The 18,634-nt window shown below is 41.4% G+C and overlaps 1 protein-coding gene across 1 annotated transcript; it reads right to left on the minus strand.

Moving 5' to 3' along the window:
• Positions 1-816: 816 nt before the first annotated feature.
• LOC128491905 (vomeronasal type-2 receptor 26-like) lies at positions 817-18,465 on the minus strand. Its single transcript, XM_053464680.1, has 5 exons — positions 18,316-18,465; positions 4,336-4,563; positions 3,770-3,946; positions 3,319-3,442; positions 817-1,797 (listed from the first exon to the last, which is right to left on the minus strand). The coding sequence occupies exons 1-5, from the start codon at positions 18,463-18,465 to the stop codon at positions 890-892; spliced, it is 1,587 nt and encodes a 528-aa protein (XP_053320655.1). The 3' UTR covers positions 817-889.
• Positions 18,466-18,634: the final 169 nt, after the last annotated feature.

The following is an 18,634-nucleotide window of genomic DNA, read 5'->3' on the forward strand; positions in this document are numbered from 1 at the left end:
AAAGGAATGTTTTAAAAAGCAATTATGGTTGAGTGGAAGAAAGAGGTAACGTGCAGACAAGCAGTTGGAAGAAACCGAATGTCTGAGGAGCACGTAAAGAAAATATTTAATGGAGGAGAGAGTTCAGGAGAAGCAAAGGGATAGGAGTTAAGGAGAAAGTTAAGGCCAGAGGGATTGGGGAATGGTGGTCACAAAGGAGTAGAAGAGGTTAAAATAAAAGAGAAAAGCAGAAAGTACTAATTAGAACACACAAGGAGTAACAGGGTTAAGTGTCATAAAAGGAATGAAAGTGTTAAAGTGGATGAAATCTTGTGAGAGAGGAGACAGGTCTTGGGGAAATGCAATAACTAGGGAAGGAATGACACTGTCAAATAGAGGACATAGTGAGGTCAAAAAGCAGCCCAAAGGATCTGAGAGACAATATGAATAAATGCCTGGGAATGGAAAAAGTCCTGGGGACTCAGGATAAAGTTTTGAAAATCCCCCCGGTGTTTTCTGACAGGATTTTCCTCGGTTTCTGAATCTGGTTTATTAGTAATATTTAAATGATAAGGGGGTTCATCTCTTTGGGTCAGTTGGATGAGTTGAAATGGTCTACTCTTTTTTATTAATTTATTGGCTATTACTGCATGGTATAGTAATCAGATCAATAATTGGGGGTTGGGTGGCCTGAGGAGGCAGGGGTGAATGGCTTCCGGACCAGTGCAAAAGTCTTCAAAAAGGGCAGATAAGTATGCAAGTGTGTATGTGTGTTAGTGTGAGTGTGTATAAGTATGTGTGCAACTCCATATGTGAGTTAGTGGGGGTGCGGCACAATGGGACTATGGGGTCACTTGGCTTTACCCTGAAGCAGAAGGTGTCAGCCCTCACCTGCAGATACGGATATAAATTATCTGTTACTAGTTCCAAGCAAGTATGTTTTTGTATTCATTTCTGGTCTAAATAAAATAATGTAACATTTTGGCAAAAATATACAGCCTAACAGTCCAGCGCTGGAGGTCAATATGGCAAAAATCTCTACGGCCACCATGTATTTGCCTTTGGTGCTCACATAGGCCGGGATCATTGCGATCCAAACGCTGCAGAACACCAGCATGCTGAAGGTGATGTATTTGGCCTCATTAAAACTTTCTGGTAATGTCCTGGCTAAAAAAGCTATAATAAAACTAAGAGCTGCCAGAAGCCCCATATAACCCAAGACACAGTAGAAGGCAACAACCGAGCCTTCATTACACTGAACGACAATCTTGCTATGGTAAGAGTCCATGTCCAGCTCCTGAAATGGGGGAGAAATAGCCAACCAATTAATATTAATAATAACTTGGACAGATGAACATAACACAACTATAGAATTTGACAGTTTCACATTAAGCCATTTTTTCCAGTCACTGCCTGGCTTTGTGGCCCTGAAAGCGATGCAAACCATGATAGTCTTGGCCAACACAGAAGACACAGCTACTGAGAAGATGACTCCAAAACCAGTTTGACGCAGCATGCAGGTTATATCCACAGGACGGCCGAGGAACAGAAACACGCAGAGGAAGCTCAACATGATGGAGACCAAGAGAACGAAACTGAGGTTCCGATTATTGGCTTTTACAATTGGGGTATAACGATAGCAAGTAAATATTCCCAGTATTAAAGCTGTGACCAGGGTGAAGAAAGCTGAGAGTGACATCAGTACTAGAGCAATCACATCTTCAGTGTAAGAAAGAAACTCAAATTGTTTGGGAATACACTGATCTTGATTCCTATTTGGCCATTCACTCTTGGAGCATTGTATGCAGTTTTCACTGTCTGTAAAATAAAAATTTTTCATGAATACCACAGGTCAACTAAATATATAAATATAAAGATTAAATATTAATATTCAGAAGGGCATGACAGCCTTTTAAGTAAATAAATAGGATCATAACAATGGTTGCTCTATATAAATGCCAAATAGTTATTTTTTAGCCTATTTGCAAGGAAATTATCTTCAGTAGCATGCTCTGAAAATATTGTGCGGCATAGGGAGGTCAGACCTGGTCCCCGAACTCTTGTATGGCCAAAAGTATGCTGAATTTCATCCCTGAAGCTACATACGGCAGCTGGGATGCAGTTGTTGGTAAAACTAGGAATTGTTTGGTTACTAGAGAATAGTCGGGTCAAACCAGGAAAAGGAAATAAGCCAAATCAAAATCCAGAAGCAAAGTCAACTAGCCGAGTCAATACCAGACGTTCAGAAACCAGGAGCCAAATCAGAGGAACAGGAGCAAGGTCAACAAGCCGGGTCAGAGCGAAGAAATCAGTCTCAGTAAGCACGTACAAGCAAATCATAGATACACCAACCAAGGGTAACCTAGGCTTAAATGGGGAGAGATTTAGGAGTTTCCTGAGGGTAGGGGTCACCCGAGGTTATAAGATATCAGGTTTTGACCACACGGTGGTGCTGTGGTACTGATTTGCTGCAAGGCTGACCAAGCGGTGAAGGTTAGCGGGAGCAGACTGTGTATTCACTACCTGGGAAGATCTAGCAGTAGTCCGGGAAGCCGCCTGCGGATGATGCGTCGTGGGAGCATCCAAAGAGTGGGACTGGTGTGGAAGGTAAGTTTCTTTTCCTACCTATCAATAAATAACACCTCCCTCCACAAACACACACTTCATACCAGGCCCAGGATGGCCACGTGGCACACTGGACAAATGCCCAAATGGCTGCTGGCTAACAGTGTCACACCTTACCGCGATCTGTTGCTCCAGCTTCAAGCTAGGTGTGCTTCCACCAGCTGGATAAGAGCTTGCCTCCTCTCCTATAGATATGCTACTGTCTTTATAGGGGCTTCATGGAGAACCACATTGCTGGCAGCAATGTGATTTACCATGGGGCCCCTAGAACGCAAGGTCCTTGGGCAACTGTCCAGTGTGCCCATGCGTTTAGATGGCAATGTGCCATCCATGATCTCCCCAACCAGTCCTGCAAGCTGCAGCTGCTGATGAGGAGGCTGTGCGCCCCTCGCAGCTGCGCCCGAAGTGAGTGCCTCTCTCACCTCACCCTTCCTATGGGCCTGGAATTAAATTAAGCTTGAGCTGCAAGGGTGAACTACTGGCCACCTATTGGAGTAAATATTTCAGTCCCTCCAAAAACACTTCCTTTTTCTCCTGCTACATTCTCCCAAACTATATTTTAAATACCAGGACAAAGGAAACCCCTATATCATCTGCTTTGTGGTTATTGGGATTTCCAGAGAGGTAATAGCAGTGGTAGGGACTAGATGACAAAATGTTATATTATTCTATAATGTGACCATTCGCTACTACCTATACATATATGTACTATACCAGTTATATTGGAGATTTCTCCCTCTGAGCATCTCACACAGTCATAGCAGCAGGAATGGATGCTAGACCCCATGACTTTTCTGTATCCAGGAAGACAGTTTTCTGAGCATTGAGATTTTGGAGGCTACAAAAAAAAAAAAAGAAAACCATTTAGCTTTTCTAGATAAAGTTGAAACCTCTTAAATGATATGTCTATCTAACATACACAACTACAGAATGCACACTTTCTCTTTCCATATATATATATTAAAAGATTCACATTCTATATATGTTGCATATTTTAAGCTATAAATACCAGATTTTTGCATTCTGGTTTGTATACATGTAAATTTTAACAACATTGGTAAATTTCACTAATTTGTACGAATGTCAGAAAAGAAAGGGAACCCAACAAATCAAACAAAAACATTTGTTTTTGTTCACTCTCTCATGGTCTAACATACTCTCATGCCTTATCGCACTCACTCCCAACGTCTCCCTCTCCCAACCTTCTACGCCAACCGCTTCCTTGTCCTTGTCTCCTTTTCTGTAGCTCTTGCCTCTTCTTGTACTTCTCCTCCTCTGTCTTTTGTATTCTGTCTTCTTTCTTCTCCCCAGCTATCCGCTGCATCATCCAGGCATCCCAGAGCTTTTCCACAAAAGAGCAGAGCCTTTGCGCACACCCCCTCACCCAATTGGAGGATTGGGGAGAGGCCGTCCCTGTAGCTCCACCCTTTTGTGCAAGTTCTCCAAGAGGCCAGAAAAATGCAGAAAGATCTGCGGATCTGCAATGTACGTGTGTGTGAATGAGGGTGTATGACATGAAATTTCCCCCGAACCGAAAAGGCAGGAAACAAAATCTGTTGTTTGAAAATGAATGAACCAAAAACCAAACAAAAATGAGTCCAAATCGTTTTAGGTCCATGTGCACAAGTCTAGTAAACACAATAAAAAGGGTTTTTAGTGCATGTAACTATGAAATGGATGATTTGGCAAATGAGAGAGATCTAAGTCATTATTAACAGAATTATTTCAAACCTTTGGATGATTCTTCCAGATAATTCTATTCTTGTCAGTGTTAATGATCTCGTATATGACATTTTGTGGATTAAATGTTAAAATCGTAGGGGCCTCGAAGCTTCTGTTTTCCATCCATACGACCCAGTTCTTAGACATATAGAATAAGTTCATTTCTCCATCCTCGTTAAAAAATTCAAATACAAAATTATCTTTCTCCATTTTAAGTTTTCTCAAATACTGAGATATCTTAAAAGAATACAGATATCATGCATTATAAAAGGTACAATACCTGCTTACAAATAAAAAATAAGTTTTACTTTTTTTCCAAATCAGAATAAGCTAGTAATTGAGAACAGGACACAATTAATAAGCAGGATAAATGTAATTATCATAGTTATTAAACTGACAGCAGCAAATATTCTTGAAGATTATTTTGGAAATAAACAACCCAAGTTATACCTACTGATGTGTATATAAATTATCTTTGCTGATATTGTTTATCCTCCATACCATTCTCCATTTTCATCGCCCCTTTTTCTGAATTCCCTCCAGAATATCAACATAGTTCAGGAGATTGGGGTCTCCAAAACTGTACATAATAATCAAGGCGAGGTCTGCCAGATATCTGCAAAGTGGCAGAACCACCCCACTCATTCTGCAACTAACGTCTAATTATAACCATTATTATTACTACACTAAAAACAAACACATTTTGTGAATTTTTTATGTAATTTACCCAAATGAAGTGTAAAATTCAAAAGGGCCCACTGTTTTAGGTTAACAAGACATAGGAGGCATAAGAAACAGATTGGCGGTAAAATGGTTAAAAAAGGTATTAACATGCCCCTAATAAAATACTTTGGGATGTCAGCTTTCAAAAAATATATACTTTTGGTCAGCAGTTTTTCTTTTTTCTGGCCTCTATTGGGGCGCAACTCCCAACATACCACATTTTAAAGAAATCTTGTTTAGAAACAGTGATGCGCGTCATTCATATTTAACACTGTAAATGCCAAAAAAAAGAAAATACCAAGTGTTTCCAAAATCAAGACAAATACCTTAATAAATTAAATTAAAGGTTTTTTTTCCATTTGCATTAGTTATATATAGTTTTTATAGGTGAATGTCTTTCCTTTTTTCCCTAATTCCCATTAGGCTCATTGGTTCCATGACATACTTTGTGTGTCATACCAAAAAATGCCCAGCACAATCACCCGATTCCACCCTCTGATCAGTCTTACATCAATAGCCAGGGACCTAATCTGATCATCATCATCATCATCACTAACACTATACAGTACTGTAACCTAACATATAACCATACCTATATTTACCCACCAACAGCATCCTACAGTTACCCCTTATGCTATCAGCTAACCCCTAGGTACTTTCACTAAACTGAAAGATAAGGAGGTGACTTTGAGGTCCTTGGGCTTTGTACTTTCAGGGAATATATAGTTTTATGGGGTTAAATTGATATTGACCTTTACTGTGCCTGTCAAAATTCCAAGTTTGCATGTTCCAGTTTTGACTCCACAATGTGTAAGAAACATGACTTATTCATGCATGCGGGGTATTGCTGTAATCGGAAGGCGTTAGTGAACAGGGCCGGACTGGGAATGAAAAGCAGCCCTGGAAACATTTGGAGAGCAGCCCCATATAGTTTATCTCGTGGTCGAGCTCTTGTACCCACACGCACCCGTTATACATACCCGAGTCACACTATTTGCCATACAAATAACTATAAAACTGTCACGGACTGGGTCCAAGCAAATGACTGAAAGGGCCCAGCGCGCCCAAAGATTGTGCGCAGGAGTCACAATGCAGTAGTGGAGTTGGACAGGGCCTGGTTGCAGGGTGACCACACTCACCCAGGTGATGAGCACCTAGGGTTGTGCAGCCAAACACCAGTGCCCTGATATGGCAGCGGATGTAGTCCAGAACAAAGCAAAATCCTGTAGGGACCCTGGAGCAGGCACGAAACATATCACTAGAATATGTGCAGGATGCTGCAGGCAGGGAGTATGAAAGCTAAGCAAAGGGTATCGCAGAAACATAACAAGCAAGGGACAGGGAGACCAGGCACGAAACATAACCAGACAAGATATACATGTTACATGGCACTACAGCGAACCAGACAAGGAATAAACGTTACTAGACAAGATATACATGATACAGGGCACAACAAACGACAGGGAAGAAGGCAAGGAACACAGGGGAAGGAGTGAGGAGCCGGAACCCTCGGACGCTTCTCCTTCAAGCAAGGATAGGACATATTAACTGGGACATGGGGAGAGGAGAGAGGAACCGGAATCCTCAGATGATTCAAGGAAGAAGGGCAAAGGTACATAAGAGACAGACAAACGTGAATACAGGAACTAGCCTAAGACTGATTGATAACAATTGGAGATTCCGTCACATGATATGGCCATAGTATGCTTAGCCCACCACTACGCCAAAGTACTCCAATGACAGTGGGTCCTAACGCTAATCCCTGCAGACAAAGATACAAAACAAACCACACATAAAAACCAAACACACAGCACTGAGACATACCTTAGACTGCAGACTGAGACAAACAGAACACACAGGTGGGGCGCACCTAATAAAGGAAACAGAGCTGAAGCAAAGAGCTGAAGCAGAAGCAAGGAATGGAAGATCAGAACAAAGCAAAAGGAAATCCAGGAATGGATCGAAGCAAAACAGGGAAACTAAAGCAAGACAGATATGCAGCCTGGGCAGAACGTGACAAAAACATTCTTTTTATCTCATTATTTGTATTAAAATGCCAGAAAGCAAAAGTGTTAAAAGGCCCCAATAAATTAAATACATTACACATAATGAAATCAAAACATTTGCTACTGCAAACATTTTTAGATGAAAAAGTTCCATTTTATTCAGTGGAAAAAAACAGTGATCAGTGAAAAACGATATTCTGGTAAGAAACTTTTATTTCTTTATTAATTCATGTAAACTATTTTTTCATATTTAAGAAAAGCTATAATTGAGAATTTTTTTTTCAGTTTTTATTTCTTTTTATTTGCCAACCTGCCCCCTCCAGTTGTGCACATCTGCCCCCAGGCTTGCCACTCTGTCCCCAGAAATGCCTTATACCCTCCTATATGCCACTCTGCCCCATGCTATGCATTTTAACCCCCTATATGCCACTCTGCCCCATGATATGCCTTTTAACCCCTTTATGCCACTCTGCCTCCAGAAATGCCTTTTATCCCTCTATATGCCACTCTGCCTCCAGAAATGCCTTTTAACTCCCTGTATGCCACTATGTCCCATGATATGCCCCTGGTAAAAGGGGTGGGACGAAGCCTCCAGAAATGCCTTATACCCTTATATGCCAGGGGCATATCATGGGACATAGTGGATACAGGGGGTTAAAAGGCATTTCTGGAGGCAGAGTGGCATATAGGGGGTTAAAAGGCATTTCTAGAGGCAGAGTGGCATAAAGGGGGTTAAAAGGCATATCATGGGGCACTCTGCCTCCAGAAAAGCCTTTAGCCCCCATATAACCCCTCCCCCGACTTACCACTGCCTCTGGTGTCTGGTGGGGGCAGCGGGTGGATGCCGGCATTCATGATGTTAAAGGGGCCTGTGTGCACGCACCGCACAGCCCAATGGCCGTGCCTCAGCACTTCATCCCACCCCTTTTACCAGTCGTATGAAGTGTATCCAAAATCAGGACAAATACCTAAATAAATCCTGAAGGTTTTTTTCCCTATTTGCATTAGTTATATATAGTTTTTATAGGTGAACGTCTTTCCTTTTTTCCCTAACCCCCCACATACACATTTTAAGATATTTTTCATACTAGATGATGGTTTTATATATATTATTATTATTTTAAAAGAAAGCCCTACTTGTTCTGAAAAAAAAACCAATATATATATATTTCAAGGGGTGCATTACATGAGTTAATGAGCAAACTCTGTTGAATAAAGACATAGCAAAAACACTAAAACTGCTCTGATCATTTAGCTCCAAAAAATGCCCCGGTCCTGAGGCGGTTAATCATGTATGTGTCACTGAAGTAAACAAAAAAGTAGTCCTCTTTTCACAGCTTGTCTGTGCCTGTGAGAAAACATATTTATAACATTCAAATTGGCGACGAGGATGGGATTTCAGTAAATGGACACCGTAGAAAATGTATAAAAAATAAATGAGCGAGGAAGTTAAACTTTTTGGGGGTATATATGTAAATATAGATTCAAATATACCCAGCATGGTTTCTCCGGGACACATGGAGGGATTTGACCTGGCTAACCAATACTCATGGGACTCATATGCTGAGCGATTGGTGTTCTTCCTGGAGGCTAATAAGGTGGTCGACGCTATTCAGACAAGAGCTGTGTTACTGAGTGTTATTGGATCTCAGAGTTTTGATACTGAAAATTGCCAATTTGGCAAAAGTCTAGAATCCTTGCTAAGGGACAGGCTTGAGTGCGGAGTGCAAGATGAAACACTGTATAGAAGACTTCTTGCAAGACAGAAGTTGTACAAGAGGAAGCGCTCGTATAAGAGGCTGCATATTTACATTCAAAAGACATAGAATCTGCCTCCAGCAAAGATAACTCTAGGTGTTGCTGAATGCCTAGACATGCCTCAGTTAACCACAGTCGGGGTATTTACCAATCCTAGCTCCAATACATTTAAAAAAATTACCTTGTGTCTGCAGCCTGCAAATTGTGTTTGCAGCTCTGTGAAGGAGCCCCCTACCAGGAAACCCTTCTTCTGAGCCAACAGAAGAAGGCAATAAAGAGTCGGTAATGAGGTATTGTAACATACCCAAATGTAGTTTGAAAGTTTTTTTCAATAAATTATCTAATATTTAATCTGAATTAAAAACTATCCTTGAAAATGTAATAATCTCTAGAAATTGTGCATGCATTAAGTTACCTGGTGTTTATAATTAGACATGCGAATTTTATCTATTGGATATTTTCTCAATTGGGTGTTGTACATATAGAATATGGCACTTCCCATGGCATTCACAGCATGATCCACTTGGCTGCTTTCTCCGTCTGACAAAATGTCACGTATTTCTGAGATATGTCGCTTCCAAGTGCAGCGTGAAAGAGAGATATTCAGAGTAGACTCATAATATTTCTTCTTTTCAGGGTCACCTGAGAAACAATGAAAACACAATATCCAAATATCTTCAAGTAACTTGTCTTCAGGGAATCTCAGAGGATGAAAATTATCTGTGAATTCTCTCAGGCCTGGAATATTTCGGGATAATGGTTGAACTGTTAAACTTCCATTTAAAACGTATGGCATAAGTCTTAGAAGGAAAGTTTTTAAGGCCAAATTAGGGCCAAGGATATGAGTTTTATCGACGAGACCTTCTTTTATGCGTTCTAGAGTAAATGCAACAAATGAAGAATACGTTCCACAAAATGTTATGACTCGAGCTGTGGATTGTTTTAAAGCACGCATCATATTTTTAGATGTCTTAACAATATAGTCAACGCTTTTAATCATTTTTAGTACAAAGGCCACACAAATGCCGTCATCTTTTAAATATTTTGTTAACACTTGAGTTTCTTTCTCTCCATTGTCATCATCAGAGGCTAAAATTCCAACCCAGGTCCAGCCAAAATATTTCATTAACTTGGAAATAATAAAATAATTAACATGATCATTTTTAACTGTTCGAAAGAAATGTGGATAATCATGTCTATCGGCGAGTATTGGATCAGTGGCACCATAGCTGATCTGAAACAAACAAGAGGTATAAATATATATGTAGGTGATTGTGCCCAGTGGTGGAGACTGATAAATTAGTTGCCTAACATAAAGAAATTAAGAGCTTACATTAAGCATTCTTGTAACAACAGCACACTCTTGTCGAAGAGGGAGAGCGATGGGGAGCCAGGGCCTGGCAGTTCCCAGGTATGTTAATAAGGCACCAGTTGTTTCACAAACAGATTAACTTGTTTGTTGGCCTATAGGTCCCAGCCACGGGAACAGACCCTGTTAAATTCCTTCCCGGGTTAGCAAGTGGCTCAAAGCAAAATGCTGCTGAAGCCCGACAGTCACCTATGATTCGTGACAGAAAGCCTGCATTGGCTTGGTCTTTGCCGGAGCTATGCAGAATGTCAACGGAGAAAGGTTGGCAGGCTTTTTATTATTGTGTTATTCTAGGATTAGTGTCCTTTGTTGTGGCCAGTCATTTTAGCAGCATAAAAGGTTTTATTTGGCTTCGTCCAACAGCATACCCAAGGTATTTTATTTCAGCCATTCCTAAAATGCACTCGTAAGTTCTGATTTTAACTGATTATATGGGATATCCAGTGCTTACCAAAAATAAGTGTATAATCTGTATTTGCAACTGCATATCTAATGTGTGGCCTCAATACCCTATCCATTCATCTGTGGAAAATTGCCGATACCCAATGTATCCCAAACGGCATCTTGACAAATTGGTAGAGCCCCATAGATGCCACAAAGGCTTATATTTGGACTGTTTGTCCAATGGAATTTGCCAATATCCTTTATTTATTTCCACTGTTAATACAAGCTTCACCCGGTCTTAACCCTTAATGACAAAGCCCGTACATGTACGGGCACAAAATGCATTGTTTTCAATGGGTTTAGGGACCGCCCATTGTCCTTAAAGGGTTAATATGAGTATCTCATCCACTTGAGAAATCGCACCTTCCCATATGGGTTAGATACAAGAACTAAGGGACTACACTAGTCATTACAGCTGGTTTCAACATCTCCCAAAGCTCCATTAGGACAATTCATTTTCTACTGTAGCCTTACAGTCAAGAAAAAAACTCGAAAACCCATTACGTCATAAGCCAGGTACACTGTTTAAGCATCGCTCCATGTTTCTTCTTTATTTTTTTTGATTGATATATTTTTTATTTTTTTAGATATTTTCAATGCACATGTTTTTGGGGTTTTTTTTTTAAATAATGCACACATTACACCAGGTTACGGGATACATTAGAGCAGATCCTGACAGAATCCCAACAACCAATCCTCCGAACCAACTCGTCGGGTAGCCCCCATCTTGAAGCCTCAGTTGCCAAAATCAGAAAGTGTGCAAGGTAGGGTTGGAAAAGTCTAATAAACTGAAAATGGGATAAGGATGTGTTGTCCATATGCATTAATAATCAGAACGAACTAATAGAAAACGTTGTTAGGTGAAGATGCGTTACCAGGCAACGCCGTACTTCAAAACCAGACTTCAGTAGATCAGCAGGAGCCCCATCCTTACACCACCTCAGCCAGGGCACCATCTTCTTCTTTTTTTATCTTCTCCTTTTTATCCAGTGACACTAGGCTTTTCCCTTTTTGATTTTTTTAAGGATTTGTTAAGAGGGTGGGAACCGTAGCAACACTTGTGCTGGAAATTGCACAGGTTTCCCCACATACACTGGCTCTGGTTAAATTGGCAACAATCTCCTTGTTTTCCCACAGCCAGTGCCCTCCTGGTGGTGGATGTGCCGGCCCCAGCTTGAAAGGGAGTCTGCTGACTACCATGATTTTTTGATACGGCAAGCTTTAAAATGATAAAGGAGTTTTTTTGGCAAATCAGCGTCGCCCAAGTCGGCAAGGGAGACTGTATCCTTGTCGGTTGCCTTCACACCCGAGGTAAAAGAAGGAACAGGCTTTACAGTTGCTGACACGGGTGGGTGCTTAGCAGTAGGGGAGTAGGGGTTGGACTAATCAAGCAGGAGGCACCACAGGAGCCAAGTCCAGCCCTCCCACTGAGAGGCCTGGGGACTGAAGTGGTACAGGCACAACTTCAGGGGTGCTCTGTGGTGCCACCAGTCGGTCTATACAGCTCTAATACAGATCTACAAAATTCCCAACTCCCTGACATTCCTCCATAAAGTGTTTAAAGCCTGACCAAAATCAATTAAAATTACCCTGCTATCCCTTGCATTATAGTGGAATTAGAGGTCGCTAAAGAAAAGGAGAAGAAGGAGAAATAGACTCACCCACATGCTGACAACTGGAGGAGCATTGGAATAATGACTGTCCTGCGCAACACGTGACTCGATACCTGCAAGTTGAACGGAGGTCATCTTGACTACAATTTATTCAGCAATGAGGAGAGAAGACATCTACAAGGGTAGGGGTCACTGGGTAGGGTACTTGTCACGGAACCAGGGCTGCAGAGGACTTTTAACCCCATCTACAGTTATGTTTGCCTGTTTTGGTTGTGCCCAAGAGTATAATCTCACCCTTGTGTCACCCGGACCCACTGGATCTTTATTCCCCTTGCACTGTACCTGACCGGCACTTAGCCATAATTCTCTGGAACTGTTTGTTGGCTAGGATTTTTTAACCCTAAGTATCTCGGATGCCCCTCGCCCCACCAGAGGGCACAAATACACAACATGTGTTTTGGCTCAAATAAGGGGTGGTTTGGAGAGGGAGCCCCAACACATGTTGCTGGGAACGCCGTTTTTAAGCATATTTTGTTGACCGGGTTTAGCAGCCACGGCTATGGAGCTTCCGCTCGGTTGCTTTCAGGACTGTCCCGCTGCCACTCCCTTGGTATCACCCTGAAAACAAAGGCTTACGGTTATATGGGCATTGCTCTGCTTGGTGGCCTGAGGAGGAGAGGGAAGGAGGGCCTGGATGGCAGACAGGGTGAGGTTTCTCAGCCTCCTGGTCATCAACAAGCTGAGCAGATCGAGGGGGTGCGGGCATGTAAGGCAGGGGGCCGGATGCTGGGTCTTTGGCCTTCCTATTCCTCATCCGCGGGGTGCCTGTTATAGTTATCTGTGAAGATGCAGCAGGTTCAGGAATAAGCTTGACAGGAGGCCTGGAAGTCCTGGTGCTTCAGGGCCTGTGAGTAGATAGTGAAGCAGCTGTGGAGGGAACATCCTCAGTAAGATCGCCTCATTTTTTTGCAGCCATGCCTCTCCATTCTTCATAGCAGTGCACCTGATGGATGCCAACATCCTATCTAAATTCCTCGAAGGCATGGTGAACCAAACAAGGCTTGTAGAGCCAGAAACAGCACATGAAAACAACCAAGGAAAGATAAAATTATAATGATGGAATACATGTGGGGGACCCCCCTTAAGTAGCCTTCCTCAAAGCTATCACCCTCTAAAGAGCCTCACTAATCCAACACCAACCGGCCATCCTGCCATCTCTTAATAAACCCCTTATATCCCCTAAAATAGGATTCCCCCCTAAGCACTAACTAAAAGGAGCCCTTTTAGTTAGTGCTTAACTTCCAGTGCTTTACTGGATCATCATTTTCCTGAAGACTATGGGCCCAAATCATTAGTCCCCCCCATGCAGGACTGAACAACCACTGTAGCATACGGCATTCATGGTTTCAAACTAAAAATGAGTTTACAAGCGTTCAGGAATCTCATAATTTGCAGGCGATCACCACTTTAAGACAGGGGTACTTTAAGTTCAGAAGCAGGCAACTAATTCGTAGCAGAAGTGCTCTTAGATAAGAGAAGTGCTCCTATATAAAGTCAGCACACCAGCCTCCTGGTGACTACAGGGATATGGCAGTGGCTCCCGTATCACGTATGATCAGTTCAATCCCAGTTTAACTGTGACAAGTTCCTTTGTAGATGCATCCAGTAAAAAGCGGAAGCTGCTTGTAATGAAAAGGAGTGAGCCGCCTACAGCTTCAGGACAAGATATTCTCTGCAGACAGGTGCGTAGACCTGTGTTCATGGCAATAAGCAGAGCCGGCCTTAGGTGTTCAGGCACCCTGTGCGGGCAACTGTCATGGCGCCCCCCCCCATAAACATTGGCACAAGAAGAGAGGAAAAAAGATCTTTGTAACAAATAATTTTTAATTAAAGATAATTTATGTGCAAGTGCAATAATAACTGGGAAGACTGGTAATAGAATTGTACACCTCCTGGCATTGATTAGAAACTCAAAATACAACTTCACACGCTTTTGCTTTTGCAAATTTATCAATGATGTTGTTCATATCCAATGTCTTCAATGCATCGCTTTCAATGGATAATACTGATAAAGCTGTTAGTCTGTCGTCACTCATCGATGATCTTAGATATGTTTTAATGAGCTTTAACTTGGAAAAGCTGCGTTCTCCTGATTTCACAGAAACAGGAATGGTTAAAAGAATCCGCAATGCTATCCACATGTTCGGAAATGTGTCAGCCAGGCCATTTCTCACTATGAAATTGAGTGTGTGGCGGGGTGTTGTGACATCTTGAGGTAGTAGGGTTTGAATATGCCAAAGCTCCTCTGAAAGCTCTAGACCATTAATGTCTGATTGGCTGTCCTTCTCTAATGCCTTCTGTAACTGCAAGCAACAGTCCCTTAAGTTTTCTCTTGCTGGAAGACTTTTCATACTGTATATGAATCTCCATACTTTGTTGTGGTTTTCCATCTGTGTAAAACGTTCCTCCAAAGATTTAGCAGCAGTATCAACCAAAACATAAAAAAATTCTATTTTAAATTTCTCGGTGGGATCTGTTAATGGTTCATCTTGGCTTTCGTAGTCAAACAATGTCTTTTTTCTGCGGATACGGGAAGGCTTTTTAAAAACAGGCTCCACGTCCACTTTTTCTGCTAGTTCCTTTGCAATTTGAAAGGAACTTTCAAATCCAGACTCTCTGAAATGTATTAAAAAACTGTGACATTTCTGGATTAGGTCTGAGACCAAAATTATATCAGCAGCCTCATTTTGCATTGCTTTGCTCACGATATTGATTTGGTACAACAGGTCATACCAAACACACAGTGACATGATGAATTTGAACTCCACAATCTGCTGAGAAATTGTGTTAGCCTCATGACTGATGTTGGGTTCAGTGTGGTTTTCCTCACACAAAGCAACCAATGCTTCCTGCATTTTGCCTAGATTATGTCTTAGTGGTTTAAGACAATTTATCCGGCATTCCCACCGAGTCGTGCACAAAGGCTTTAAAGTGAGGCCAGATACATGGTCAGACAAAATTTTCCACCGCTTTACTGATCCTGAGAATAGAACATAAATGCGTTGAATGAGTCCAAATAGTTGCACTGATTGCTTGCATGAGCGTACTGCATCTCCAATTACAAGATTTAGACAATGACATCCACATGGTACAAAGACTGCTTTAAAAATTTGGACTGAACGCCGTTGTTTTTTCCTGCCATATTGGCTCCATTGTCATAACCTTGTCCACGACAATTATCAATATCCAAATTTTTTGCGCAAAGAAATTCAAGGAGGAAATCACTTAATCCTTTTCCAGTTGTATCCTCTACTTTATTGAAACCAAGGAAATGTTCCTTTACTTGACAATTTCCAGAAATGTCTTCCACAAATCGAATAGTAAATGACATCTGCTCCTTGTGGCTAATATCTGGAGTGCAATCAAGGATAATTGAGTAATAGTTTGCATTTCTGCAGCGTTGTAAAATGTCATCAATTACCTGTTTTGACATAAGATTTATTATTTCATTTTGAATTGTTTTTCCGCAGTAGTGGTCTGCAGTTTCTTTTGATACCACCCTGCGCAAATGTTTTGCCATCACGTTGTCATATTTTCCTAAAAGTTCTACAAGACCTAAAAAATTTCCATTATTGGATGTAAAAAGTCGATCTGAAGATCCTCTGAAGGCCAGATTACGCTCTGCTAAAAACTGGACAATGTTTAATAGTCTCTCCATCACTGATCTCCAGTGTTGTCTTTCACGACTCATGAGGTTTTGTAAGTCTTGATCAATTGCATGTATTGATTTCAGTCTCAGTTGTGCTTCAATCCACATCTGCTGGGCTGTAAAATGACTGCTGGAGGTTTCATGCGATCTCAAAATATTTGACATATGTGTCCAGTCATCTGATCCTCCTAGTGCAAGTGATGTTTTAGGTTTCTTGTCAAATAATTTACAGGAGAAACAGAATACTTTATTAGCAGATGAGGAGTATATCAACCATCGCTGTGTTTGTTCTTCACCACTGTCTAATTTTCTTTTGTAGAATGCTGAAGAAAAATGCCGATTATGGACATCTTTTTTAAAATCAACATCTGTTACCTGTACAGGACCAACATCTAAAATACGATCAATATTCTTTGAAATCAATTTTGGCCACAAAGCCGGATCTGTTAAGCTTGATTTTTCACACGTATTCATTGTGTCATCAAAAGCCAGAGGTGCAGACGGTGTATTAGAATCCTCATCTTCCAAAGATGATCTTGATACTGAAGGCTCACTGCTCTGGAGATGTAGATCACTTTGGGTACTGCAGCTTTCTTCTTCATCTTCTTTTTCTTCTGTGGTTTGTAAACCACTAGGTGCTGGTCTTCCAAAATATTTTTTTAATGCTCCAGCACTCTTCTGGTCCTCTAATCCTTTCAGGGCCTTTCGTTTTCGATTTTGGGCACCTGACAGTTTTTTGGGACACATAATGCTGCTGCAAGATTAAAAAAACTATGTTTAAGTATATCAAGGGCACGGCGGCTCATAAGGGGTATAAGGCATACCTGGGGAGGGGGAGCAGCATATTTGGAGGGGGCAAGTGGCATATCTGGGCGTATGTGGCAAGCCTGGGCTCACATGAGCATAACTGGGGGGGCAGGTTGGGAAATAAAAACAAGAAATGCATTTTTATCATTTATTACTCTGCTGTTTCTTTTTAACATCCTGTTTGTTTATTAAATTATTTTAAAAAAATGAAAAAACTTACATTTATTTTTATAAATAATTGGCCAACTAATCGATTATGGAAATAATCATTAGTTGCAGCCCTAGTAAAGATCAACAAAATACCAAATAATATAGAGCTTAGCTAAATGCCACATGATAACACAGTGATCAACTGAATAAGACATACAAGACTTTTATTTGCAGGTATACATTAAATAAAGAAAACCAGTATAGCAATGTAGATCAACTGCATAATCCACAGAAACCCTCTAGTTCAGGTAAAAATAAAATAAACAACACATTGCACTTCAGGTATAGAGCAACTGAATAACATACAAATCACATGCCAACTCAGCAGTGACGTTACAGATCAAATAAATAATGCATGGAAACCTTAAATAACAGGCATAGATCACAGGTCGCATGTATGTTTGAACAGCCGCAACAAACAACCCCTATCACTTCTTAAAATATATATTGAAACCAGTTACTGCACTTTTATGAGGTAAATAACCTTTAATATAAAAACAAAATCTATAAATAGGTATCTTTGCAAAAACCAACTGAACACTGGCAATAACAAGTAAGCTCCATACTCTAATTGACGAGATAATGGCAGGCATACATAAACTGGCATTTGGTAGTCAAAATCACATTTGTGTATTGACTTAAAAATGTGAATTTGACAACCATAAGCCAGTTTAGAAACAGGAGCAATAATCAGCACATTATAATCAAACATTCCACAATACTGAGCATGCATAGCAGCTAATGCTCTTTTTTTATCTAAGATACTGTGAACTTGATTAAATCAGGCAAAAGTCAGTACTCCCAAAAGGAGACCCATGTCCATTGTCTTTTTTTAATGACTGTTCAGGTTTTTTTTTAATATGCAGCAGCACTAATTACGGTATTTTTTTGTATTTATATTTGGTATTTGTACTGGCATAAAACCTGTAGCTTCTTTTTAAATGGCGTATCCTTGAATAAAAACGTGTTTTATGTAACAGTTACAGTTAAACTGAGCACTATTTTTCCCGTATGTAAAATGTGTTTAATAGACAAGGGGTGAATCTTTTTTCACCTTTCATTAGATGACATACACTATACATCAAACTTGCACTTACTTAATGTTTTCTTTAATTTTTAGTTTAGTTTTCCTGTTTTCCTGTAGTTATTTACCAAGCAGGGCACCAGGGATCCTCTTAGTCTGGCTGTCTGATGCTCCTGACACCGCCCAATGCTAAGTGGCGGAAGGTCACATGACCCTCCACGCTGCCTGTCAATTTCTCTGCCAAGCGCGCTCGATTGTCAGAGTGAGCTGCAGAGGGGGCGGCGTCTGACACCGCGGCGGTTGCGGTGGACCCGGTGGCGGCGTACACGGGGGCGGTGGATTGCCGCGGCGGCGGTGGATCGGCGCGGGGCCTGCGGCGTACACCGCGGCGGCGGATCGGCGCGGGGGCTGCGGTGTACACCGAGGCGGCAGCGGATCACCGCGGCGGCGGCGTACACTGCGGCGGCGGCGGACATCGTGGCGGCGCCCCCTGAGGTGTGGCGCCCTGTGCGGTCGCACAGGTCGCACACCCCAAAGGCCGGCCCTGGCAATAAGGATGGGCTAAAGGGGTCTTATCTATTGTCAAATTCTGTGTTTCTGGATGCATTAATACAAACAATGGCTGGAGTATTTCTTTAAACAAAT

The sequence above is a fragment of the Spea bombifrons genome, chromosome 1, assembly GCF_027358695.1.
Source record: "Spea bombifrons isolate aSpeBom1 chromosome 1, aSpeBom1.2.pri, whole genome shotgun sequence".
NCBI lineage: Eukaryota > Metazoa > Chordata > Amphibia > Anura > Pelobatidae > Spea > Spea bombifrons.